Source organism: Odontesthes bonariensis, chromosome 10 (assembly GCF_027942865.1).
Source record: "Odontesthes bonariensis isolate fOdoBon6 chromosome 10, fOdoBon6.hap1, whole genome shotgun sequence".
NCBI lineage: Eukaryota > Metazoa > Chordata > Actinopteri > Atheriniformes > Atherinopsidae > Odontesthes > Odontesthes bonariensis.
In genome coordinates this window covers 21,749,680-21,776,516 of record NC_134515.1, presented here as the reverse complement: position 1 = coordinate 21,776,516, position 26,837 = coordinate 21,749,680, and the positions used below count along the sequence as shown (strand labels likewise).

Genomic DNA, 26,837 nt, shown 5'->3' with positions numbered 1-26,837 from the left:
GCTAAAAGGGGCACAGAGTTTCAGGGAAATGGATTTTTTTTTCTTTTCCCAGACCAGCTGTAGTTGAGGAAGAATTAATGGTAACTTCTTTCTACGCAGATTTTCATCAGTGCTCATGAAATCTTTTTTTAAGCAAAAGCGGGAGATCAGAGAAAACAGAAAATATGTTTTGGCCACAAGTATGTGGACCAAACCAAATATAGAAGGTTCATAACTATTCAAAACATTTTGTCAGATAGCCAGAGAAACAGCTCCACTGGGATACTTATGTCGTTTTGTGTTTTCTCTGTGTGTGTGTTAGGTAGGCATTATGTGGTTGAGTGGTGCTTTAAATTAGATTAACTCTTTAGAACCAAGTATACTTTAACATTTATCTATTGAAGGAAATTTGCTCATTTAGTACAAAATGCTTTTTCACAGATCTCTAAATGTTATGAAGCCTATCTGAGAGTAAATTGGCCAGCTATCGGATGTCATTAGTTATATAGTAGATGACTAAGCTAATGGTATTGGACAGTAGAGGGTTGTTAATTTCTGGCTATTATCCTGCACAGTGAATCTGGTTAGAACCTAGACATGAACACATGAAGATGTTCTGATACCAGATGAGAAGTGAAAGGAATAAAGAATATTCAACAAAAACATTTTTTTCCTTTTTTTATCTACCAGATAAGCTGGGGCAAATGTGCACAAGATTTACACGCTATCCATTGTAGCACAGTAAGAGAGGCTTTTTGTGATATCTTCTCTGAATCTTTTCGCCATATCCTTTGGGAATCCCGATCTTACCTGGTGCCGAGGGGCTGGATGTGGATGGTGCTGAGCTCCTGCAAGTCTTGTTGGTGTGTGTGCGAGTGTGTCAAAGGCTGCATGTGTGCTGGGGCACTGGCATTCGGTAAAGGGGCGTGGTGCTTCTTGCTTCGGCGGGTGCAGCACGTCCCTGTCACACCATCTTGGCTAGAGATGGAGGGGCTTTGAGACGGGTAATTCTGCAACCCTGACTCCAGGTAGCTCTGCTGATAATACTGTTCATCCACAAACTCGTGGTTCTTCAAAGCAAAGGCAGGAAGACAGAGAGTTACAAATCAGATCTCATGTTTAAATGTTTGCATTTGTGACCATGTACCGTGTATGGCTTGATTTTATGCTTGACTGCCTGAGTCAATAACTTCTCTAGGAATGCGGGACTATTCTTTATTTAGGTGTGAATGGCTGTGCTCAGCCATTTGTTATTGTGTTGGAGTACATGTACAATTTCCACAAAGCGGTTGTAGTCAATACTTTTCAAATAACAATGCATCACCGAACTACATGCACATGAGAGGGGGTCGGCCCTGGTGACGAGCCCAAAGAGAATTACACTGAACTCTGCTGTTCCCGTCAGTAAAGTTGGATGAGAGCAAAAGTGGAATGAATATTGGACTTAAATCTGTCTTGCTTTTTAGCTCAGTATGTTAACAGACAACTTGTTTACTAATGTTTGACCTACTGTACAAAAAAAATAACTTCCACTGGCCGCTGTGTGGTCTGTCTTCACAAATATGAACGGTGAATAATGAGATTTGGGTGGCTGTGCAACAGCACGTGCTAGATTCTTCTGTTTGTGCTTGGCTGAGAAAAACAGTGTTGTATGCCATATAGGCAGGCAAGCGTGTATCATAAGGGAAATCTAGTGTACTGGACATCATGCTACAGTGTACAGTATAGTGAGCAAGGATACAGAAGTACTGTACTGTGCAAAGATGTGGGTTATTTTCATCTAATGAGCAATGCCCACAGAGAACTGTGCTGTGGATGAGTGCAGTTTTGGATTTTACATTAATATTTTAGAACATACATAGTTGAGTTTTGGTGTGATTCTGAAGAAAAAAATACTTCACACACACACACACACACACACACACACACACACACACACACACACACATGTATGTATATAGATTAGTATGTGTATATACAGTACATATAACATGTGTGCACTCACAGTGGTTTTCTCCAGACAGTGCAGCAGGTGGTGATGCTGACTCTCCAAAAGAGAGGTAGACTTGCTTAAACGTTGCTCCTCTTCAGTGGAACTCTGAAGCAAACACACACACACACACACACACACACACACACACACACACACACACACACACACACACACACACACACGTATGTTACACAACAATCTCTTTCAGGAAGATGCTTATCTGATGTGGGAGGTGTGCTGCCAACTGCTGTCTCAGTACCTGATCTGAAAGGTTCATCTTGTATGGAAGTTGCTTGAGTTGGAGAGGGAGACAAAAGGAGAACAGACAGGTAGAGCTTTACTCGTGTTCATGGTTCAGAGCTGAGAGAGACAGCCGTCAGGACTGCCATCATGCCAGTCAGACACAGAGAACATTAACAATTCCGACCCTAAGAGGTATTTCTTCTAACGTCAATGGAGACAGTGCACTGATCCGTGCAGGGAGGGGGATTTCTAACACAGCTCACATCTGATAGATATTCAGCATACAGCTCATAAAAAATTTCCATTGTGACATTTTGCCTCCTTGCCTGTTGTTGCAAAGGTTCGCTATAGGCAACTTGCTAATGACTTGTTTTCCATATTCCGTTTCCTTTAGACTGTGCCCTGGTTATGTGTTTATTTGTGTATATAAGTTTGCTGAAACAAGTGGGTGCTGCTTCTAGCTCTGTTGTGGTTTGGAAACAGCAGTCATTTCTGGGCAGTGTCAAGGTGTGTCAGAGAGCTGGTGAGAAGCATACAAATCTGCTAACAAAGTAAAGCAACCATAAAATATCTAATTTACTTTAATTTTTTGTAAGATTTTTTACTCTGAATTATTACTCAAATAAAGTATAATGATGTCACAACCTGAAGAAGAATTAAAGACTATAGTAAGCATTTATTTAGTGTTGCCTAAGGCAATATATGGAACAGATGTCTATTCAAGTTAAAAGTCTCAGTTTTTTCTCAAAGATTTAGAAAGACGTTGCCCAAAAAAACCCCATTATTCAACATTATTTGCTCGAAAATTTGACAAGATGTTCTTAGTTTAAACCTGTGAAGCTGCTTCTTCTGTTTACAGCAGAATGTCATCAGTGTTCTTGTCAGAATTACAGCTGTGTCTCACTTGTAGACTTTCAATGGGTTGCATCAGTTTTCCCAAACAAAATCTGTAGTTGAGCTGTTTATGAAAAAAAACAAAGAGCCAAACAGTCCTGCCCTCAGCCTGCATGTGGCACAGCAGTACCAAGAGGCAAGCAAAATGCCATGTTAGGAAGATGTGTAGTAGCAATTTTCTGTTTGTAAAGCCTGTGGTGGGTGATGGGAGAAGAGGCTTCTTTGCTGACCGGGACTTCCTGTGCTAATGACTCAGTTTTCTAATGCTCACCTGAGTTCATGCTGCTTATGTGTAGCTAACAAAGCAGCAGAACACAGGTGTTTAGGAGAGAGCTATTTCTGGCCCGCTCTATACATGAACTGCGAGCCTGTATCAGCAATCTGTCTGGAGGCGGCTATGGCTCACCACCCATGTGGCCACCATACTGTAGAGTGGAAACAGCTTGATCTGCTGGGTGACAAAACACACTGTGTCGCTCTGCATGGTGCTGGGCATATTGTTTGTTAGAAGCCTACTCACAGTTTAACATTTGACAGTAATTAACATTTTTTTAGCCTTGCCCACTCATCAGCCACAGCATTGAAACCATCTGCCTAACATTGTGTAGGCCCCCCCTCATGCTGCTGAAATAATTCTGAAATGTTGTAGCACAGGTCAGGCTCTCCAGGGGAGTGGTGTTGATTCTGGCACTGAGATTTTAGCCACAGATTATTTGGATCATGTGAGCTGGAGGGTGGGATCAAGCTTGTTACAGGGAGGTTAGAGGACCTGTCAACACACTCAGGTATTTGTTGTGACAGGGGGGGTCCTGAAGCAATATTTATGTGAGTGGCATGTGTCAAAGTCCAGCACATCAAGATGTCGCAATATCATCAACTTTCTACACTTTACCTGTCAATGGTTTAATGTTGGGAAACTTGGGACTGACTGGTAAGTTGATTGGGGCCGACTGATTTATAAGCTGTTGACTTTAAACACAAGCAGTCTGTCACTTCATGAGCCCAATTATGCTTATTTTCGCTCATGTGAAATATTTACCAGAAAAGTGGTATAATTCCCACTGCAAGTAATGATGTTCGCTAACTAAATAATTCATGGAACAGTGAATCAAACATGGAATATAATCACATAAGCCAGGACTTTGAAACTGAGCTGTAAACATTGAGTACAGTATTTTCAGAGTGCAAAGAAAAGTCCTGTTAGTATGTAACTTTCGAAAAACACTTGTCTGTCTTTCCAATTTTGAAAAGTAATCTTAAATTTTAGGAGAAGCTTTAACGAGGCGACTTTATCCACCAGTGTTTACTGTTAATGCAAGCTGTATTCGTGACCCCTTGTTTATAATCAATAAAACGCTAAACATACATATGAAAACTAAAGATAAAAACCCCACTCTTCAAAGTTTACTGTCTCTGCAGGCATGGCTGTAAATTTGTTGCATTATTCAGCCCTAGCTCGAGTTTCACTGGTGCTGCTGAGGAGAGATAACGCAATGAAGACTCTTAGAGAATGAGTGAGAGGGTGGAGGAAGCACTTGTTTTTGTGCTGTGTCAGGCCCTGGGCCACCATGGTGCTTATAAACCGCAACATTTTGGTGAGGCAGGGAACATCCATGAGTTGTGTTTACATTTCCTGCTGCATTGCCTCGAGCCTGTTCCTCAGCTGGGCAGCTAGCTTCAGAGATGCTCACATTAAATGTGCTGCCTACCCAATGAGATCACAGTTAGCTGCTCTGAAGGGATGCTGGGATAATTAATGGATGGACAAGCCAGACTCAGAGAGGTCCGGGCTCTAGTGTAATAAGTTAAGAAAATGGACAAAAGTTTCTCTGTTGTTTGGTATTTTGTGACATAATGTGGCGAGTCTTACCGTGAGCTCTAAAGCTTCGTTGAACAGGCCATTACGCTTGCTGTGGAGGAAGGCATTCGAGCTCCCTTTCTTGGATATTCGTATCCTTGCCAAGCGGGCTTTCTGCAAAAAGAAGGAGAGCAAAGAAATCCCCTGTTAGTGAGTGCCTGTACCACATCCTCCACCAGGATGATTGGGATTCATCTGGACACAGTGCTGATTTGAACTTCAGCATGCTTGATATTTCAGTAGTCATCTTATGGATCATAGACAACATGGGCTACTAAAGCATTCTCTCTGATCTCCTGAGATAAGTTCACTCTGATCTTCAGATATACTTATGAACGATTTATGGACACTGCACGATAACACATTACTTGGGTTGAAAATCGGTTCGAGTGGCATCTTAGAGTAGAACAGGTAAGTCCTGCATAAAACAAGCAGCAAAATGTCATTCTGTAAAGTGTATCATTTAAAGCACTGAATTCAAGTTATTTGGGCTTCGCTAGAATTTTTCATCTATTTTTTTGTTTATGTATTTATTTTTTGCAAAATAAATCATGTAAATGTTAATTTATGCCAGCGTGACTTCTTGACTCCATTGTGACAGTGTTGACTTAAACACAGCCTTACTTATCAGGCTGGTACATCATGGTTAGTGCAATGTCTCTTTTTCTCAAGCTGTCGAAGTTCTTGTATGAGGCAGTCAGCTACAAAGATGAACAAGAAGAAGAGAAGGGATACAAGGAAGAACTTGGACAGAATTAGTTTTTACATGTGTAACTTTACGTGGTGAAATGATCCTGTGTCCACCAAAGGTTTGTGAAATGTGTCATTTTATGTTAGCAGAAGTTAAAAAGCTGGTCCTAATAATCACTAAGATACCTGGATAACTGCTTTAATTGGATAGTGTAATCAAACTCGTTCACTTTTTAAAGGCCTGCCATTTTCCCACCAAGTCAGGAGTTGGATTTGAAGCTCAGTGCAGCGACAAAGAGATCTTTCTGTTGCTCTCCTTTCTGCATTTCAATTAGAATCATAGATTCACTGAGGAAGAATAACTCAAGCTGTGTAATAGATGAGCAAAGAGAAGCCATGTTTATAAGAGGGCTGATTTACCACTGGGGGGGGGGGTTAATAGATAGTTTCTATGTATGTTTGCTTATTTCCATGTGCTTATGCATGTATGTGTCATTGTCACAAGCTAATTTCCATAAATATACATGCAAACTATATGCTGTGAAGTTGCAGCAGGAATATCAGCTTCAGTAAGAGTATGGTAATAAATGGTAATTCAAGCTCATCCTCTCACTTTGCATTTAAAACATGTTAATGTTTGCTGACCTGCAGATAGCTCATACTGTGAGTTAGTAATCTAAAGTGGGGAAGGACAGATGAACAAGAGTGCATGTGAATGGCAAGCAAACATAAGCAGCTCCCCTGAAATTGTTTATCGTCTCCTTTTCTCTGGTATTATCATCTCATCCTTCCTCCTGCTCTCCTTGACACGTTTTCCTCACTCTCTTTGTACCCTCACACTCCATGTACATTTGTGCTGGCACAGCATTCCCACAGGCCTTCAGGATAACCCCATCTTAACGCTTTACCAATAGAACTGTCTCACCAGGTCACTATGTAATCAGGAGCCTGTGACTGTCGCAATGGTTGCCAAGCAGCACAGAGATAATGGAGGGCGTGTAAAGAACATGTCTTGATAGACTAAATCTACTTTTGCATTTTTCTGAAAGACTCCCAGGGCCTCTGGGACCAGAGGTCCGTTTCAGGTAGCAGGTTTAGTGAAAACTCTGAGTTGGTTAACCCTGAAATGAGGGAAACCCTGAGTTTTCCGTTTCACAAAGGGAGGTAACTCAACCCCGAGAAAGAGGGGTAACTCTAGCCTGTTTCACAAAGAGAGGTAACTTAACCTCTCGGTCAGTTACCGGAGTAACAGACTCTCTGAACCTAACCTGGTCGGGACCAGGTTTTATTCAAGAAACCTTGAGTTTCTTTCTGTCTCCGCCCTCTTTCAGCCACACACGCCATTTGATTTCCTCATTCATTCAGTCAGCAGAGCGAGTTCTTCTACTTCTAGAAGTCCATTAGGCACAGTAGGAGGCGACTTTTTTCACGAACATGTCCTTTTGACAACGATCCCGTGGATGAAGGTGCAGCATTATTGCGCAGAGAAATAAATATTCGTCGGAGATGGTTATCAGACCGCGCATAGATTTTTGCATTTACAGACAATTATCTTTTTGAGCGGCACCATCAGAATGTGTTGGGACAAAAGAAAAAAAAGACATAAAAGACAAATAAATATTTGTATGAATAGGCTTAAAAAAGAAATATATAGGCCTATTATATTTTATAAAGGCACTCGTGTCTTGGGGGTGCATTCCCTCCGGGGACTCCCTCAGCCACTGCCCTCCCGTTAGAGGTGGTGGCCACCGCCCGTTTTACGGGCATCTGCCTTCTTTCTGTTGGCTCAGTAGAAGTCTGTGTTAGTTTAAATAGGCTTAATTATTTAACAGAACATGATATAGATGATGACTCTAAATTGTCCTTCGGAGTGACTGTGAGTGTGTATGGTTGTTTGTCTCGTTTGTCTCTATGTGGCCCTGTGATGGGCTGGCGGCCTGTCCAGGGTGTACCCCGCCTCTTGCCCATTGACCTCTGGGAAAGGCTCCAGCCCCCCCGCGACCCGACTGACGGATTCAGCGGTGTATAGATAATGGATGGATGGATGATATAGATGAGAAGACATAGTTTATGTGTGTGAAAACAGCATTATGTTGGGAATAAAATAACTGCACAGTCAAATAGCCACTTAATATTTATTTTACAGTGTAAAACATGATCAAAATGAGGTACCTCCATGCCGAGGTCTCACCTGTTTGAACAATGTTTTTATATTTCATCTTAAACTGGTGCCAAGTGCGCTTCTCCCCCGCGGGATTGCACCTAAATGAAATAAATGAATGGGCTACCATTCAAGCAGTTTCCCTGTAATATTATTGTGATTTCAAAGGACTACATTTAAACTTACACTTTTGCTGCTGCAGCGGTGCACTTATTTCTAAAAACGTATTGAAACTCGCCGTATGAGCACATTAAGATTTCCAATTCGAGGTTGGTGAAAAACGTAGCCCCTCCTCTTCCCCGTTGCCAAGGTGACTCGTTGAATTGGGGCTCCATTGATGCTGGCTTTTTAAAGTTGTGGTGCACGCGCTAAACTCAAGGTGAACTTACTCAGAGTTGATTAACCTCACTCAAATCAGCGTTTCTGGAACCGAAAACTCAGGGTTTTCAGTCTCAGAGTAGATCAACTCAGAGATCAGGAATAGACTCAGAGTTGGTTGAACCTGCTATGTGAAACGAACCCCAGGACACTTGTGTCTGAGGCCCACCTTTGCTTTCAGGCATTACCACAACATGGCAGATTGAGCCCGAATTGTTGCTGATGAATCAGCAAAAACAAAAAAGGCTTTTATCAGCACCTACATATATATACAGATAGTCATGTACAGGTTTAGACGTCAAAAACATCTTGCGTGGGCAGCACATCGCAACACAAACGATCACAGAAATGGCATAAATCCACCTCTTAAGACGTGTAAACACACTGAGGCTCAAGCTGCCAAATAATCTTAGATATCTTCACAAATCTAACTCAGATCTCAAAGCCAATGCTGAGTATCAGAGGACACCGCTCAAATACATAATTGGACGGATAAATGCAATTCAAATACTGAACATACTCAGTTTTATACATTTTCCATAAAATACACCCACATTGTTGAACGCATCTGCCTTTAGAAAGATTGACTAAATAGTTGATTTACATAGTTTAAAAATGACATAGAATATCCAACGGGCACCAACATAAACCCACTAAGGATTGTGGTCCTGGTCTTACAATCCCAAAGCACTACTTTCCATAAGATAACTCAATATGCTGATCCCTCTGAGGCGACCAATCAATAACTCTTCTTGGTAACTGCTGTTTTCCAGTGCTGTACAAATATATGAGCCAATTCAAAACAATTTACTTCTCAGGAATTCCTTGTAATTAAATAAAGAAAAAAAAAAGAAACAGTAAAATACTCATTGTTTCAATGTATCCTCCCGCATGTTAAAATCATTAATTTAAACCTGTACAGCTAGATGAGGCATTTCTTATTTGGAGGAAAAAAGATCTCTTGCATATCTCTACATTAATGATCATTTGGCATTGTTCATGATGTGACATGCTTTGTTTAACTGCACAAATTAAATTAGGCAATTTCTGCAGAGACCTTTGAAGTTTAATTTCATGTGTAGATTGCTGTGCACCTTGGAATTGTAGCTGCAAAGAAACTTCTCCTGAATATATGCAAATGGGGATATTTCACCTATACAAACCCAACACGCATGAAGAAGTTGAGAGAACATGGGGTTTGACTTCTGGCTCAGTCCCATATCACCCCTGGTGAAGACCTTGATTTGCCTCATTACTTACATTTAATGGGCATGAATCCTTGCTGTAGTCATTAATCTGTGAGGTTCATCCTAACTCTCAAGACATCACTCATGTTTCTCTTGCATATCAGCGGCTGTAGCTCAGAAGGAAGAGCAGTCGCCCACCAATTGGTTCGACTTGTCCTTGGGCAAGACAACTGAACCCCACGTTGCCTACCGATGCATCCATCGGTGTATGAATGTGTGTGAATGTAATTGGAAGCACATAGCTGTATAGACTAAAACTTGCTGTATGAGTGTGTAAGTGAATGGGTGAATGTGGCAGGTAGTGTTAAAAGCGCTTTGAGTGGTCAGCTAGACTAGAAAAGCGCTATACAAGTACAGTCCATTTACATTTAGTTGCCTTCTTCCTCTTCTTCTTGGTATGCTTGAGTTATTATTTTGTTTTGTTAGGCTGTATACATTTTGACACATCACATGGCTAAAATTGAAAAATGGAAATGAGATATCAAAAAGTGTTCAGTGCCATTGCAGAGATAGCTGTATTCAGAAGTGGAAAAGTATTTTCCTTTGCATTGAAGCTACTTTTGATCACAGGTTTACAGAAAGCTGCCCTGCAAATTGTTATGCAGCAGTTGGCGAATCACTCAAATGTTATCAACTTGGATGGAAAATTTGTCTTTATGGCTCAAAATGCTTAAAGGGACACTATGTAATTTCTTCCCCCATCTAGTGGTGCAATTTTATTTTGCAAAGTTGAATGAATTTGCTCTCTAGCGCCTCACGTTTTCAAATGTGCGCTGCAACTTCTTGAACTACGGCAAGCGGAATGTGTCAAGATTCAAGAAGCTATAGCTTCAGACTCAAGGTCCATACAAACAAAAAGAAATCAAGACACACAGTACAAAGGATTACATAACACACATACAACAACACTATGAATACAGATGACAGATAACATGTCAGATAACATAACATCTCCTTTGGTGTGCAAGCAATGCAATTAGTCATATTCCGGGAGTTACCGGAAGTGACGTCGACGCAGCGTTAGCATTAGCCTGCGTTAGCAATAGGAGCATTAGCAGCGGTAAATAAACTCCCGGTAAACTTACAAACTTTCTAATGCCTCGTTTTGTGAGTTAAGAGCCTATGTGTACTACGGCAGAAGTTTGGTAACAATCAATGCATTATTAGTGGGATCATTTACGAGATAAAATCTATTTAGCATTTTTTTTTAAACTTTATTATTAAATCAACAAAATAACAGTTTACAAATGTGAGCATAACGCCAAAAAGAAGATATCCAGGGGGAGCATAGGAATAATAATAAAAAGAAGAAGATGATGCACTTACAAAAAGAAAGCTAATGAACACAAAGACATATGTACCAAGGAATAAAATCTATTTAGCATTAGCGGCTGTAATAAGCCATTTGGCGGAAATGACGTCACAATGACGTAATTTCTGCTTGTAGGCCTGGTGGGGAAATCGCGATTCGAAGTGCTTTATGTCCCTCTCGGCACTTCGTCGTTTTTCATAGACCGGAAGGACATGGCAGCCTCCATAGAGCTTACCTGCTCTATGTAGATACAGACAAGTTATTCTTCACTCAGGAGGATAAGTGAGATTTTTGACAGAGATCATTTTACACCAATGAGGACTAATTTATGAATGAATATGTTGATTTGAGCTAATAAATGACTTAATTTATTACATAGTGTCCCTTTAAGGATTTTCAAGGATGAGTGAAATCATATTTCAAAGTCCCAATTCAGTGTGAGGATGCATCGTTAAATTTGTTTTTTAAAATAGCAAATGTAAAAAGAAAAAAAAAAGTTTTTGAGGAAAAATGAGACATGCAATTTTCTTCTTCATTTCAACCTGGAGGGCAGCCTCAGTGTCTGCATTTGATTGGTATCAGCTGGTGGGCCGTGCACCAGCTGGGGAGCAAGTAAATAACCTTGTGCTACAGTTTATAAGCCATGGATAAAGTGTGTGTTGTTGTGAATGGTACTTAAGGGTAAAGAAACAGCTTCTAAGCACATCCAGGTACATTTACAGGCTGTTTTTGTGCTACAACTGCCCAATTAATTAGCCTGGAAAATGACCTTATGTATGGCAAGAGCGAGTAGCAGGACAGCTTAGACTCAAAGGAACCAGAAATTGGAAATAGGGCATCACAAAACCAAGAAATTGAACCATAGTCATCGTAACAGGCCATATGATGTACAGTAGATATGTGTGTTGTAGACAAAAAAATACAATTAGATTCCAGCTTAACTTTAGATTTTGGTGAAAGCAGCTTTAAAAGAATCCAAGATATTCCAACAACTGCCAATCAATCTCAATAAGGATGCTCAGTATGGCTGACTTAAAAAGTCCAGATATTTCTATATAGGATCAATCATTTTTTAAAACAAAATTTTTGCTGCCAACGAAGCAATCTAAGCTGGCATACCATTGCATGATTAAAAAAGGCTACACATTCACACAGCCACAGAACACAGCCAGGAAGTTTTGTTAGAAGTTCATCTTTCATTTGAAAGTAGAAGTTAAAAAATGTATGGCACCTTGTGAGTTACAGCGGTGTTAGACTGCCTGTAGAGGATCTGACTGAGTGAAAAGTGGAGCAATCGAGCTATGAGACAAGATTAGGTTCTGCCTCAGGCCTGCCTTGGAAGCACACAAGTTAAAGAAGAGACCATTTTATGAGGAAGTACACCCCCACACCCACACAGAAATAACTGTGGACGAGTCTCATTTTGTTTGGCAGCTGCCACTCAGCTTAAGAGTTGCTTTTATACAGGCTGACAGCTGTGCCACAAGGAAATAAGTCAGTTACTTCCTTTGAGGTGTGTTGCTATAAGATAACATAGACACGTAAAGGGGGAAAAAAAAGTGAGACAAACAACAAGAGAGCCAAAGGGAAAAGAAAGGAGAAACTTGGGAAAATGGACCAATAGAAAATCCATCTGGGAGGAGAGCAGGAAACTCTGGACAATAGCGAAATTGATTCTGAGGAAATCAAGTCCTTGGCCTTGGCAAGTCCCACAGCCTTGGCCGACAGATATCTGTAGGAAAGACAGCTTAACCTCAAACTAACACCACTCAAGAAATTAACCACCTTTTCTAAGCCTGAATTACCTGCTCTTTATAGATAAAAGTATGTCTCTCTCTCTCTGCTAGCTCTTGCGATGCTGAGGTTTTCTTTTCTTTTTTGTTTTCTTTTTTTTTCATCAACATCCTCCTGTCTCCCTTTTTTGTCTATCGTCTAAGAATGCACAGACAACTTTATTGATTGCAGAGAAGGACAAAACACTCAGCCTGAGGTCATCTCCACATTTTAACTTCCATCTTCAGAGGGAAGGCTAAAACTATCGTGAGATCATTTAGAGCAAAGGGAGTGAGAAGGAGAAGAACTTGTTTTTGTTTTTCTGCCATGTTAGCTTCAGGCTAAAGTAATTCTTATGAGCTATGTAACTCGGACATTTTAACATTCGATAGGTTTGGAGCCAACAACTGGTTAGTGCAGAGACAGATTTTTTAGTTGAAGTGAGGGAAATGTTTTTCTTTTATGAGTATATCAGTGGGTAGACCAACCAACAAATGAATCAATGATTAACAAGCCATCCAAAGTGGCACAGAAAAGACGACGGCTGTATCAAAAGCTGATCATAGAGAGAAACTGGGCTTCATGCAAGAACATGATTATATTGCTATCATAAATCTCTTCATTTTGTCTGTAAGGTTTGCTTTTAAGAGAGCTTAAGGTCAGTTTTGTCAAGTTACCGCAGTGCACAAACCTATTAATCATTTGTACCAATTTGATTAATGCCATCTGCTTAATGGTAAAAGTTAATTTGAGAGATTTAATGAGGTTATTTAATTGATCTTGTTTTTTTTTTAGTTGTGGCAGATCGTTGTGTGTTTTGGAGCCAACATATTATAAAAATCTCCAAACCTAAAAGAACTATAAGGATATGAACAGGAAATATCGGACTGGATTAATACTGGATTGCAGTTTCATATTCAAACTTTGTGTCAATCTGATGAAGGCTTTTGACTGTCATGTGAAAAACAAAGTACACCATCAAACAATTCTAAAGTTCGATCTATAGGGACAAAATACAAAAATCCAATTTACCAGGTGTCAAAGTTAGGTTAATACACACTAAGATAAAAAAATTGATGAACTCTTCCGTTTACCAAAGTATTCTAGAGTAAAATGTGAGGCCATAGCTGTAAACCTCAACGTTGTTAAGAAGATTGATATGTAAAACTTTAGAATTGCAAGAGGATGATTTATATTCATTGACTCTTTTTCCAACCAGCGTTCTTCCACCAATAGGGAAGATAAAACTATCCACACTTTCATTTCACATGTCTAATCCTGGTTAATTTAATTTCCAAAAATAAGTGTCATAGATTCTCATATATTACTTGTAACTGCCTGAATGAATCAGGTCATTTGATGGTTCTTGCATGAGGCTTTTGTTTCTAAACAATCAATTTTGTCCTTCAGGTATGCTGAGAACCTTCAATACTAACTTGTATATATATCCATCCATCCATTCTTCCATGCATCATCTACCGCTTTTTCGGGTGCAGCAGCTTGAGCAGAGATACCCAGACGTCCCTGTCCCCGGCCACTTCCTCCAGCTCTTCCAGGGGGACCCCGAGACGTTCCCAGGCCAGCCGAGAGACGTAGTCTCTCCAACGTGTCCTGGGTCTTCCCCGGGGCCTCCTCCCAGTGGGACGGGCCCGGAACACCTCACCAGGGAGGCGTCCAGGAGGCATCCTAACCAGATGCCCGAGCCACCTCATCTGACTCCTCTCGATGCGGAGGAGCAGCGGTTCTACTCCGAGCCCCTCCTGGATGACCGAGCTTCTCACCCTATCTCTAAGGGAGAGCCCAGACACCCTGCGGAGGAAACTCATTTCGGCCACTTGTATTCGCGATCTCGTTCTTTCGGTCACTACCCACAGCTCGTGACCATAGGTGAGGGTAGGAATATAGATTGACCGGTAAATCGAGAGCTTCGCCTTCTGGCTCAGCTCCTTCTTCACCCCGACGGGGCGGTGCAGAGCCCGCATCACTGCAGACGCCGCACCGATCCGTCTGTCAATCTCCTGCTCCATTCTTCCCTCACTCGTGAACAAGACCCCGAGATACTTGAACTCCTCCACTTGGGGAAGGATCTCATTCCCGACCCGGAGAGAGCATTCCACCCTTTTCCGGCTGAGTACCATGGTCTCGGATTTGGAGGTGCTGATTCTCATCCCGGCCGCTTCAAACTCAGTACCGCTCCAGTGAGAGCTGAAGGTCACGGCCCGACGACGCCAACAGAACCACATCATCCGCAAAAAGCAGAGACCCGATTCTGAGGTCGCCAAAACGGACCCCCTCAACACCCTGACTGCACCTAGAAATTCTGTCCATGAAATTTAAAACAGAGTCGGTGACAAAGGGCAGCCCTGACGGAGTCCAACCCTCACAGGAAACATGTCCGACTTACTGCCGGCGATGCCACTGTTCCACAGCTAAGACAAAAACCACACTGCACCTCCTGGATCCGAGGTTCGACTATCCAACGGATCCTCCTCTCCAGGAGAGTTAGGTTAGGCTCATTTTAATTACATCCCAATCTTTTTTAATCCCTCAATCTCACTTGCTCTTTGTAATTCCCTATTTAAATATTTTCTTTATTTAGGTATGCTATCAGTCCTTCCTCAGGTTCTTATTTCCTTTATGCAAATAATGTCTGCGGAGAAACTAAAGTTGTTTCAGATCACTTTACGGATATAGACAGAGGCAGACAAAAAGTCATAGTTCAGTTCATTGCAGAACAAAAGCAGCCACCCGACATACTATAGTGTATGCAGAGTAGAAAATATGTCTCCGTATCTCCACTGTGTTTTCCCTGATGTCACAGGCAGCAACTGGTGGCATCCTCATGTATCTTTCCTTTGTGCAGTGAGATATATCAGGGGCTGTCTTTCAACCACCACCCAGATGGATGGCTAATTGTAATGGGAGCCCAGCACACAGCTAACAATTAGACCTCAATGAAGATGGATGTGAATGGGGGTTGGGGAAGGAAGAGAGAAGTGTGTAATAGGGAGAAAAAAGGAAGGAATGGGAGGGAGATGGAGGAGGAGACTGGAAAATGCTGGGGGAACTGATGCTGCACTCCCTTCAATAATTTCCCCTCCCTTTTGCCTCATCTGCTCCCTTCTTGTAGTTTTAGTACTGTAAAAAGCAATATAAAATGCCTATCCTACTTTACTCCCAGTTAAACATAGGCTTATTCTAAGAAATGAACTGAGGAGGAATGGATTTTCTGCAAAACGTAACTGTCAGTAAGCATTGAGCAAATGACGTTTTGCTACAGTAAATTACCAGTGACAGTTGCAAATGGTTGGTTTAATGACAGAGGAGGTCATATGTCATCTAGGTTATTGAGCATTAAAGAACACTACATGTTCTGCTGAGGGTAGTAATGGGGTGTTGAAGAATATGGCATGCCTGAGTAATTCATGGTTCTGGGGGGTATTAAAAATCGCAGCTGTCATTAGCAGCGAAAGAGCAGACCTTGCAATGATAATGGCTCTGTCATACGCTGAGGTTACCGCCTTGTCTGCAAGCCTTCAATCCAAAAAGTAACACATTAAAGTTATGTAGCGTGTGATCATGTAAAATAGCTGCGAAAGATCCATCTCACTTACTAGGAATTTACTATTCACACAAACATAGACGCTGATCTACTCCAATGACTCCAATTATAGCATGTTAATATTCAGCCCATTATATTCCAGAGGTTTTCTGTGGAACTTTGTAATGCTAATCAGCGTTAAACATGAAGTACAGCTGAGTCACGATCTCTAGTTTTGGAGTGTGTTTGATCGTAAAAAACAAAGGACAGTTTAGATTTTGAACCTGATTCTGGTGAAAAGTGGGTCAGCATTAGGTAATTTATTATAGTTTGTCTTATACAAATTTAAATATCAGAGTAATTCATCCAGGGACTTTAAATATCTACAAATAACATCCTCATGAAGATGCAATGGAAAATTCAGAAAATAAGAAAAGTCATAAGAGTTTAAGCTCCAAGAAGTTTAAATATTTAGCATTAAGTTAGGGGTTAATCTGTTAATAGTTTTAATGATTTTGTCTTGAGCGAAGTGGTGGAGTGACCATCTGCAAGTGATAGAATGATTTTACTTTATAGTGGATACATAGCAGAAAGGATGTTCTAGTTTAACAAACACTTAGCAATATAACTTCCACAAAAGCACAATGTGAAATTGAGGGCACACTTCACTGGTCTCAGGAACATAAGCATAAATACCAAGCAGCACTTAATCCTGCTAGCTAATTAAAGCTAGAGATGACACAGATTGCATCTCTTAAACGCTTTAAAGTATCATATTTGCAAATCCATCATCCTCTATGGCACTTAGATCTTGATTTGCCATAGTAATAACTCTCTTAAAGATCAAAGCATCCAGGTGTAATATCATCGTGAAGGCGATGATAAGGTGTTTTAGTCATGCTGTTATGAACGGGAGAAAAGCAATCCATCGGATATACTGGTGCTTGGGTAAATTGCTGACCTCACCTCAGGCGAGCCAAAGAGACATTCAAGTGCCTGAAGAGTCATTTAGCACTAGTTAATGAGGGCAGCTTTGTCATGCTACAGTGGTCCATTGGTGGGCACTTCTGAAGGTGTGGGTGTCTGGTACTGAGAGCTGGGACACTGCACCACACTGCATCTCAGAGAACCCGCATTAAAGTGAGACTGATCAAGGTCAAGACGAAACTGACAGGAAGCACAGTGTGTGCAAACGCACACGAACAGATGCGTACGGGGATAGTGACTCAACAGAAGCACAAACATACACAAACAAACAGGGAGATAGACATACACCTTCCTTCCAGCCAACACCTCATCTGGGTGATAGCTATTTCAGGAAAGAACACAGCATTAGGACACACGTTGCCTCAAGCTCTTTCCCCTCTTGACACTCTCCCTTCTTCTTCCCTCTGCTCCTTTCTTATCTTTTATCTCCATCTATACCCCTCATCTCCTCTTACCTTTATTCTCATCAAGATAATTTCCCTAACTTTCCAACACTCCTTTGGATCCCTCTCTGTGTCTTGAACTCCCTGTGTACTTTGCCATGTTACAAAAGAATCTTGCTCGGCAGACAAGGTTACGGTTAGTTAAAACTGGACAGCAGTCAGGCCACAGTTGCTGGACTTTAAACAGATTTAAACTGCAACCAGAGAGCATGTTCCAAGATGGATTGCATTAATCAGAGAGAGGGTGAGACGGAAAGCAGGGTAGGGAGGGGGTTGTGGTAATGGATGGAGGCAGAGGAGCAGAGATGAGGTAAGAGGTGTAAGAATGAGCCGAAGGAGTGAAAAAAGCCTCTGTCGGAGAGGTGTGAATGACAATGATGAGAGAGAGGAATGGACTCTGAAAATATGTGTCAGTGTGTGCATGTCTGCCAGCTCCAAGCAAACACTATCTATCTCCAGAGAACAAAAACTGTCAGGCTTGCCCTCAAACTATGATTACCAGCCCAGTTTTGTATGTGAGCCAGCTGATGCTGTTCCCCAGTTTGGCTCATAGAAACTGCACAAAATGATTTTTTAAAGGATCAAAGGCTGGGCTATTTACCCAAGGGAAGACAGGAACTTTAACTTCACACAGTTTAAACAAAAATTTCATCAGTCTCATTAAAAATCTGTGCCTGTTTGTGTGTGTGTGTGTGTTTCTGCTAGACGTAAAATCTCAGTAAACATAAACAAATTAAATTAAGCAGAAAAGGGGAAATGGCTGATATCTTCTTCTCCGACAGGCTATTTTCAGATATAGGCAGCAGAGTTTTGGATCAGATTGGAGTAATGAAAGCACTTAGCTTGCGGATTTACAGGAGTACTTTGGTTTGGGGTAATTTGATATGTTGCACAATAATACAGGTTTTTCCTAAGCACACAGCACAATTAGGAAAACCTAGTTCATCACTGACTGTAGGAGAGAGAGAGCAAATTATTGCAGCTTTAAATCCTCTGAAAGGTTGCAAATATTACTTTGGTTTCATCTGCAATATCAAAATTGACATTCCGAATACACAGAGCCTGAAATCTGTCTCTTTAAATTTATTTCAGTGGGTTTTTTTGTTTTATTTTTCTCTCGGATTTGACTGACAGTGGTCATGCAACCCACCAACTGTCAGATTTCACTCAGATGTCCAAATTTACTGTGGCTTTGTTATTATTTGTTATGGTTTTATAAAGTGTAGGTTCTGGCTTCATTAGCGGTCATAAATCCCTTCCTAACACATGAGCTTAATATTGGCAGGTGGTGGAAAAGCCTTTTGGCTTTTGTTTATCCTTTCCATTTGGTGATAATAGAATTAGATAATCCATTTTAAAATAATTGCCAGGTTTACCTTCTCCCACAGCTTTTGGAATGAGGTATGCGGTCAGAGGCAAAGCTTTCAATTTTCAATGCCCTATGATTATATAGTCATGAAATAGAAAGACTATGACCATGAGAACATGGGCCTGAATGACTTTTCCCAGTAGGGTGTTTGGGCTCAGCATTACAGACATGGAGCAAAGCTCCTTTGTTCTGAAAGGATTCAGCTGAGGTGGTTTGGGAATCTAATTAGGATGCCTCCAAAGTGCCCTTTTTTTTTCTGTGTGGGCACAGCTGGAATAAGAGTCCAGGGTAGATGCAGAACTCACAGGAGGGGTTACATGTCTCATCTGGTATGAGAATGCAGTGGAAAGCCCAAGGAGGAACAAGAAAAGATTGTGGAGGAGGGGGCTGTTTAGAATCGTCTGTTGTCACTTATTTGCTCGGGAACTTTTGAAAGCGGTAACCTGAGAGTTCTTCTTGTTGCATACCACCAATCTAAAGTTTTCTAATCTATGTTGACCTGAGCTCCTGGGTGTCCATGATCATTTGATAACGTGAAAAAATATGCAAACAAATATTAATGCCCCTAGACTAGCTTTGAGCTCGTGTAAAAAACATGACGCAGTGATACCAGCTGCGCAGTGATCTGTTGGCAAGCTGTCTAGAATTGTAGTCGTAAAAAAAAAAGTTACTGTTGAGCCTAGTTTAAGTGAGAGCAGTGATGAGAGACCAAAATGTGTGTTTTATTTGTGGTTTTTACTTGGCAGCCTTCAAAGTCATGGGACCAGGCAAGCAAGAGCATCATCTCACAATTCAACAAACACTGTGTGTTAGTGAATCCAGAGGGTGAGGGTCAATGCGTCAATAAAAGCTTAAATCCAAAAGTATAGAGCCAGAGATTTACTATGTTTCAAACAAAAATGATTTTGTGCTGTCATGAACGTAACAGTCACGTTTGTTTGCACTGTTTCGCTCTGAAGCACAGTGACAGTCCTCAGGGAACGTTTTGCAGTAGATGGTCAAAATATGCAGCAAAACTTCCTCAGCTGTTCAAATCAGCCCATCTGGTGAACATATTTAACAATCTAAGGCAGTTTATGATCAAGCCTGAAAGTCAGAGACAACCAGCCTTTTGAGAGAGAGGGAAAAAAGAATGGAACAGGGAGTAAGGCACATTTCCACAGCTGATGGATTTCTTCACGTTGGGACTGTCTGTGGACATAGAGAAAGATTCCAGCACCTCTCAGCTCACTGACCAGAGCCAGCAGCTTACATCTTTCTGAAATGAGCAAATATACATATGACTTTGGGACTAGGCCATGCTTTACCCAGGCTGTAGCTGCTTCAAGTGGCCTTGCTGATAAGGTAGAGTTGCAGCAGTCCTTTGGGCAGACTAAAAAGTAAGGTTCCAGCAAATGTCTCAAAAAAGAGTTAATTTCTTTAACAGGATTATCTGTCGGTCAATGGAGAATACAAAATGATCATTCACTGGCCAATGCAAGTTTGATATCTCTTGCTTTAAGCTGCATATAGAAACTTTACAATAATTATAAGAATATAGGGAGGTAAGTATCCCTCTAAAACTGCTTCTTTAAGCACATGGAAACATAGGAAGGTCAGAATTGTAGTTTACAGTTCAAATGAGAGAGTGGTGAAAAATAAATGGGTGATACTCAAAGGAAAGGCTGGTGACTGCAGACCTATTATTAATGTGAGACTGCACATTGTACACACTTTAATCTCAGAGAAGACCTGAACCCTGTGGAGTCCCCTCCTCTTGGAGAGAGAGACGTCAGAGCTCCCCTCTGGGCTAGAAACCTGTAGATCCAACCCTCTGAGGCTCATCTGAAGGGAAATAAAACCGTGTTCACCTGTACCTTCTGCGCCCGCCGCTTGTCAGCTCTCTGGTTCTGGTGATAGATGCGGCTAAAGTTGGACACGATGACAGGGACAGGGAGGGCAATTACCAGGACCCCGCTCAGAGAGCAGATTGAGCCGAAGATCTTCCCTGCAATCGTCTTAGGCACCATGTCTCCGTACCTGTTAGAGGGGAGAAAGAGACGGTATATTTAGCAAAACATTTTGTTATGAGGACACGCTCACTCTACATAATAATTCATTTCAATTCTCTGCACACTGATGCTTTCATCTTTTTTCAGGCTTCCCTTTGCTGCATGTATTAATAGTAACAGAATAAAACCTGATCAGCTGACGCTGCCCCCCCCAAAGAAAAGAGGGGGGCTCCAACCAAACCTCCTCTGTCACCTAATGGCACAGTTATGTCCACTGACTCACTAACTGGGAGCAGATACTATTAACCTTTACAGAGGAGAACAAAGAGGACACTGTGAATGCCAGGGACATTTCCCAAAAGTCATTTATCCCAATTATGTCTGAAATATTTGCAAGTCAAAAGCAATTTTTCGCGAGCTCAAAGACAGACAACACAATTACAATAACTACATTACATTGTATTCCTTTCTTAGGGAAGAAACCTGTGTGCAGGTATCACCAGAGGATGGAAAAGAAAGACGAAAAGAAATCCAAACGCTAAATGAGCACAAGTTAAGTTGGAAAAGCAATGTTTATTTCTAATGGTGTTCATGTCTTATTCATGAGATAAAAAAAGCAAGGGATTTGTTCCTGTTTTCCACCTAAACAAGAAGCTCAACTGAATTTATTAGACCAAATTCAAGTTAGCTTTTATATTAATGTGGAAAAAACAGTCATTTGCATTACATATAGCAGTCAAATGTAAAAAAAGGACAAATCTTTTGTTTCATACTGAGCTATATGAACCTGTAATTTAGTTAAAAATATTGCCTCCTCAGAGCTGAAAAAGACTGTTCCTTTGAATAAATTATTCATTACTATTAACCCACAAAACACCTCAATACAGCCAGTGGCAAATGTGGTGCATATGTTTATATCTTCATATTATAGATATTCACACAGACGAGTGAGATAATGACTCATGGCAACCCTTTGGGTTCGCTGAGACACTGAAAGTCAGCTGTAGAGACAGAGCCAGAGCCAGAGAGACAGCAACAGAACATTGCACGGGAATCTGTTTCTTCTGTGTCTCGTCACATTAACCCCAACGAAAAGCAATGCAAGGTGTCAGAAAACTGAGTCAGAGAAAACTGAGTGATACAGGCTTCCAATGAGCTGTGGAGGGGATATATCTCATAAATGTGGCATTACAGAAAAGTTACACTAAGCTGCTCTCATGGATAAATACTGCTGTCTGTTTAGGAAGGGAGTCATGGTGAGCATTGAGTTTTGCATGCACATTCATCAGATGTAAAGGTAACTTTAATTCTGTGGTAGTTACAAGAGTATTTCACACTATAATTCATTTCCATTTCCAACTTTAGAGTTACTTCTTAGTTTTAACCAGACCCCCTAACAGTCCTGCAAATGGAATTGGTTAGTTCAACTGCACACAGCTAGAATATGAAAATATCAAACATGGCTTGTCAGTATCAATAATATGACACTGAAACATAATCACCTAATTTTCCTGCACAATGTTTGTTCAACGAACTAATCTAAATTATAATATGTCTCATCTTTGATGTAGTATTTCTACTCTGATGTACAGCACTGTGCAAAACTCTTGAGCCACTCCTCGTTTCTTCAGATTTTACTCACAAGGAGCCAGACTTTCTTGTAATCTTTTTAAGCTTGAGCGATAGTTCTCTAGGCTTTCTGAATGTCCCTCAATATCTTCCACTGACTAATTTTTTTCTCATTTTCAGTTCAGTTCTGGTACCTGATCCTTTTCAGAGAAATTAGTTTTTTAATTGTCAAACCACTGACCTATGAATCATTCAAGTACAGACACTTAACTCAGGGAAACAATATCTACACGTAACACACAATTTAAAAACTATATTAAGTTATGTCTTTGGGGACTGTTACTGGCAGCCTGTCAAAAAGACACATCACTTGTTTTCACATTTATTTAACGGCATCAAGAAAAATGTCAAAGATAACACAGTTTGACAAGTTAAAATAGCACGTCAGCAAGGTGATTCTGATAAAGCTATTAGCTGTAAACCTGTGTTCTCAAAACATTTTCTTATCCTAATAATTCTTTCTCTTAATAATTCTTCCATAGATTCACAAAAAATGAGACAATACAAGGATAAAATACCATTTGGCATTGGTTCTCATACATTTGGAAAAATACAGTCCCCTGTAAAATTGGCAGAGGGAAGATCTTCTCAATCAACCAGATACTGCTGCTGGGATTGGAAGCATACTTATCCACATAGACACACCAATTTGTGTATGAGGAGCTTCAAGTCAAACATATTAATTATAATTATCAAATATCAAATCAAATCAAATGTATTTATATAGCACATTTCATGTACAAACAATTCAAACTGCTTTACATAAAATAAAAGCATTGCAGCAGGGAGTGGAAGAAGCATTAAAAATACATAAAAGAATATAAAGAGAAACAAATAAAATCGTTTAAAGCTCTGCTAGGTTTATATTCTCTGAACATATCAAAATTATCAAAATTATATAATATCAAATAATTCTTGTAACAAACCTAAAAATGAAAAGTAACAGTAGAATGAATGATGGAATTATTTGATCGCAAAAAGCATGATAAATGCCAACTGCTGAATTACTTTGTGGTCTACTTCAGCTATGTGTTTAACTACAACATTTAAATAAATGAGGGTGAGAGTTTTTGTGTAAAGCTATCCTTAAAAAGCACTACTAGTACTTTGAAAGAACTTCCAGCGCTGTTATCCCAAAGCAAGTAGCCAGACAGCACTTATCAAATTGGTCCCCTTTGACAGATCACACACAATAGCGCTGGCAGTTATTTGAAGACTTGGCGAACAGCACCCAAAAGGCACTCCAAATATTAACACTAATCTGCTTAAGAAGTTTGTTCATGATAGCCATTTTAGATTCTAATGAAGCACTTCTGTCACTGCTTGTTGGAGATAGTAAGAATGCAGAATGGTAACATGGATACACACATAAACCACAGAAACCCACTGCGTTTGTTTTAGAGGGGGAGATGAAACAGGAGATAAAACCTCAATGCTCATTAGTCACAGATTTTAGCAACAACAAGCCCAATATGAAGCCATTTAAGTGGAGGGTGGTACTCACATCAAAATAGTAAAGCGCTGCCCACACACAGTGAACCACTGGTCCACAGCCATAAATGAGAGTATATTTACAGAGACCATTCATGCTCCCTTCCAAGAACTTGGAATGGCCTTTCTACCCAAATTAGGCTATAACAATCCCATCAGTGGAAGAAGGGCCTTATCACTACAAAACATTTCATCTCCTACCCCACTTCAGAAGATGTTTCCATTAGGAAGAATGAAAAGCTAATCATATTCATCTGCAAGCTTTCTTTAATGGGATCCTATCAAGAGCGCCTGATAGAGGCCCTTCTCTGCTAATACTACAGTCAATTTGCTACTCCCATTTAGTCAAGCTGGCCTGTCTCTGATGATACCATCTCTGAGTCATTATAAGTGGCACAAAAATAAAGCCGGGCTTGCACACCTAAAAGAAAGAGAAGGCTTTAATAAGTAGTATAAAGGTTTGCCTATGTGAGTGTATGCATGTGATAAGCAAGGTTGGATGCAATTTCTTCCCATCTGAACGCAGGGGCAGCTTCACACTGTGCAAAATGAGGCAAATGTCTGTGAGAGAGGAAGAAGACTGATAAACTGTGAGAGGAAGTATGCTAGATGGAGAGAGATTTTCTTCGCAGTTGCAGCTCAGGCAGAGGTTTGTAGAGGTTTTTTTTTATTTCATTTCTCCATCTGCCCTTGCTCTCCCCTCCCACACACCTTAAAGGATAAGACCGGTTTTTTGACATTGGGCCCTTGATTTCACATTATACCATGATGTTCTACTCACCCCTGCTTGTTGTTGAACATTTGGAGCTGTTCCGAAGATATTCGCGAGGCGTCTGGCTGCTCTCTTGAGATATTCGGCCATGAAACGGTTTCCTATGGGCAAGCTTATACAGGCACAAACAATGCTGTTTATAATTTATTAATTACTCTACACTAGCACTGATAACGTGGAGGTGCGTCGCTTACTTAAAAAAATCCGGGTTACTAATTTTGAATTTTAGCCGAATGAATAAATAGGCAGCAGGTCTGTGGGCTGTCTGTGGTAGTAGCACGACAAGGACGTCAGTAACACCCACTTTACGACAAAAAAATCAAAATTACAATAACCCGGATTTTTTTAAGTAAGCGACGCACCTCCACGTTATCAGTGCTAGTGTAGAGTAATTAATAAATTATAAACAGCATTGTTTGTGCCTGTATAAGCTTGCCCATAGGAAACCGTTTCATGGCCGAATATCTCAAGAGAGCAGCCAGACGCCTCGCGAATATCTTCGGAACAGCTCCAAATGTTCAACAACAAGCAGGGGTGAGTAGAACATCATGTTATAATGTGAAATCAAGGGCCCAATGTCAAAAAACCGGTCTTATCCTTTAACATACATGTGCTCAAACATACAGCTCCATGTGTTTTTTTGTACAATTACAGCATGCCTGTGCAAATCCCACTTGCGAACACTCAGGTCAGGGGGTCAGGTGGGTACTCGGTCAGGGTTGTCACATCCCATCACGGAAGTGTCAGGTCTCGGCAGGTTATATTAGTAAAGTCGAGGAGGGATAGATGGGGGATTACAGACCTATCCCCCAGAAGGGAGGACAGAGTGCTCTTGTGAAGGTGTGTGTGATGAATGGTCTTAACAGAAACAGAGATACAGTTTTTAAATGCAGGTCAAGAAAGCACAGCCCAACCCTTTGTATATCTGCTGATAAAACCAGCTCTGTAACAGAATGTGACAATGGTATTAATGAAGAAACAGCAATTATATATTACATTATACATTAAATAATGACTGGTATTTGTACAATTTGATTCTCATTCTCATTACAACTCTTTTTTTCTGAGTCTGTAAAAGGCTCTAATCTGAGCTTCATAAAGAAATAATAAGTACAGATTTGTCGCAGACAGTTGATATACTTTGTGGGTTAATAATCGTTTTTTATCTATGTGCTGCAAGAACATAGTGTCATATTGATATTTGCATGACAGGAGTCTTAAAGGGACACAGACTGAGAGCCAGTGAGAAAAAGAGAGGCAAAACACTGACAGATCCCGAGTTGAGGATTGGCTTTCCATTTACAGAGCAACTCCCACGTGATATCTCTGCAATTTTCCTCAGGTCCCTTTAGATATAGTCTAACTGATTCTGTTTGTACCACAATTCTTTGTGGTGGCGTGAACCCCTGGAGGGATAAAATCACATGCTGGAGGTGCCAGTGCAGTCAGTGTTAGTGAGTGGGTTGGTAGGTAGGTGCCATCTTTGTGAGATGTTTAGTTTGAGGGTTTGTCAGGTAGTTTTACACAAATTTACAGCGAGACATGAAACAAAAAATAATCTGAAATACCTGTAAGTTTAAGCTGACACCGAAAAGCCAAAAATTACCCACTGCTAGTTTCTGGGAAACATTTTCCTCATCACTGATACAGAAAGAAGTATGTATGCAGCATTCAAGGGGAGATTTTTTTTCTCATGCATCATAGAAGTCCACTGCTTGACTAGCCAGTAAAGGTCTAAAGAATGACCACCTGGTCTTCTTCTTTACATTACCTAAATCCTCTTATGGGAGGCTGTGGTTACTATATATAAATGTATATACATATATAATGCATATATATATATATATATCTATATATTTATGTATATATATACACGCTCAACGCTCTTGCATATTTATATATACATATAAATATATATATATATATATGCAAGAAATGGTTTTCAAAGATCAAATTCTCAGATGTGAGTATTCTGGACTGCTGTTTTGATAAAACCAAAAACTTTTCAGAATTATACTTTGGCTTTAAAAAATCATAATAGGCATTTTCACAGTTCTATGACATTTTTTATGACAAGATAATACAT

General features: G+C 40.5%; 1 protein-coding gene across 3 annotated transcripts in view; it reads right to left on the bottom strand.

The window, feature by feature from the left end:
* LOC142390967 (A-type voltage-gated potassium channel KCND3-like) overlaps positions 1-26,837 on the bottom strand; it is a 109,533-nt gene that overhangs the window by 3,340 nt on the left and 79,356 nt on the right. For all 3 annotated transcript variants that reach the window (XM_075476868.1, XM_075476869.1, XM_075476870.1), the window contains 5 exons: positions 20,719-20,887; positions 4,980-5,081; positions 2,232-2,264; positions 1,985-2,077; positions 790-1,049 (listed from right to left, as the gene is read on the bottom strand). In XM_075476868.1, coding sequence (XP_075332983.1) covers positions 790-1,049; positions 1,985-2,077; positions 2,232-2,264; positions 4,980-5,081; positions 20,719-20,887 — 657 coding nt within the window. The remainder of the gene's footprint in view (positions 1-789; positions 1,050-1,984; positions 2,078-2,231; positions 2,265-4,979; positions 5,082-20,718; positions 20,888-26,837) is intronic.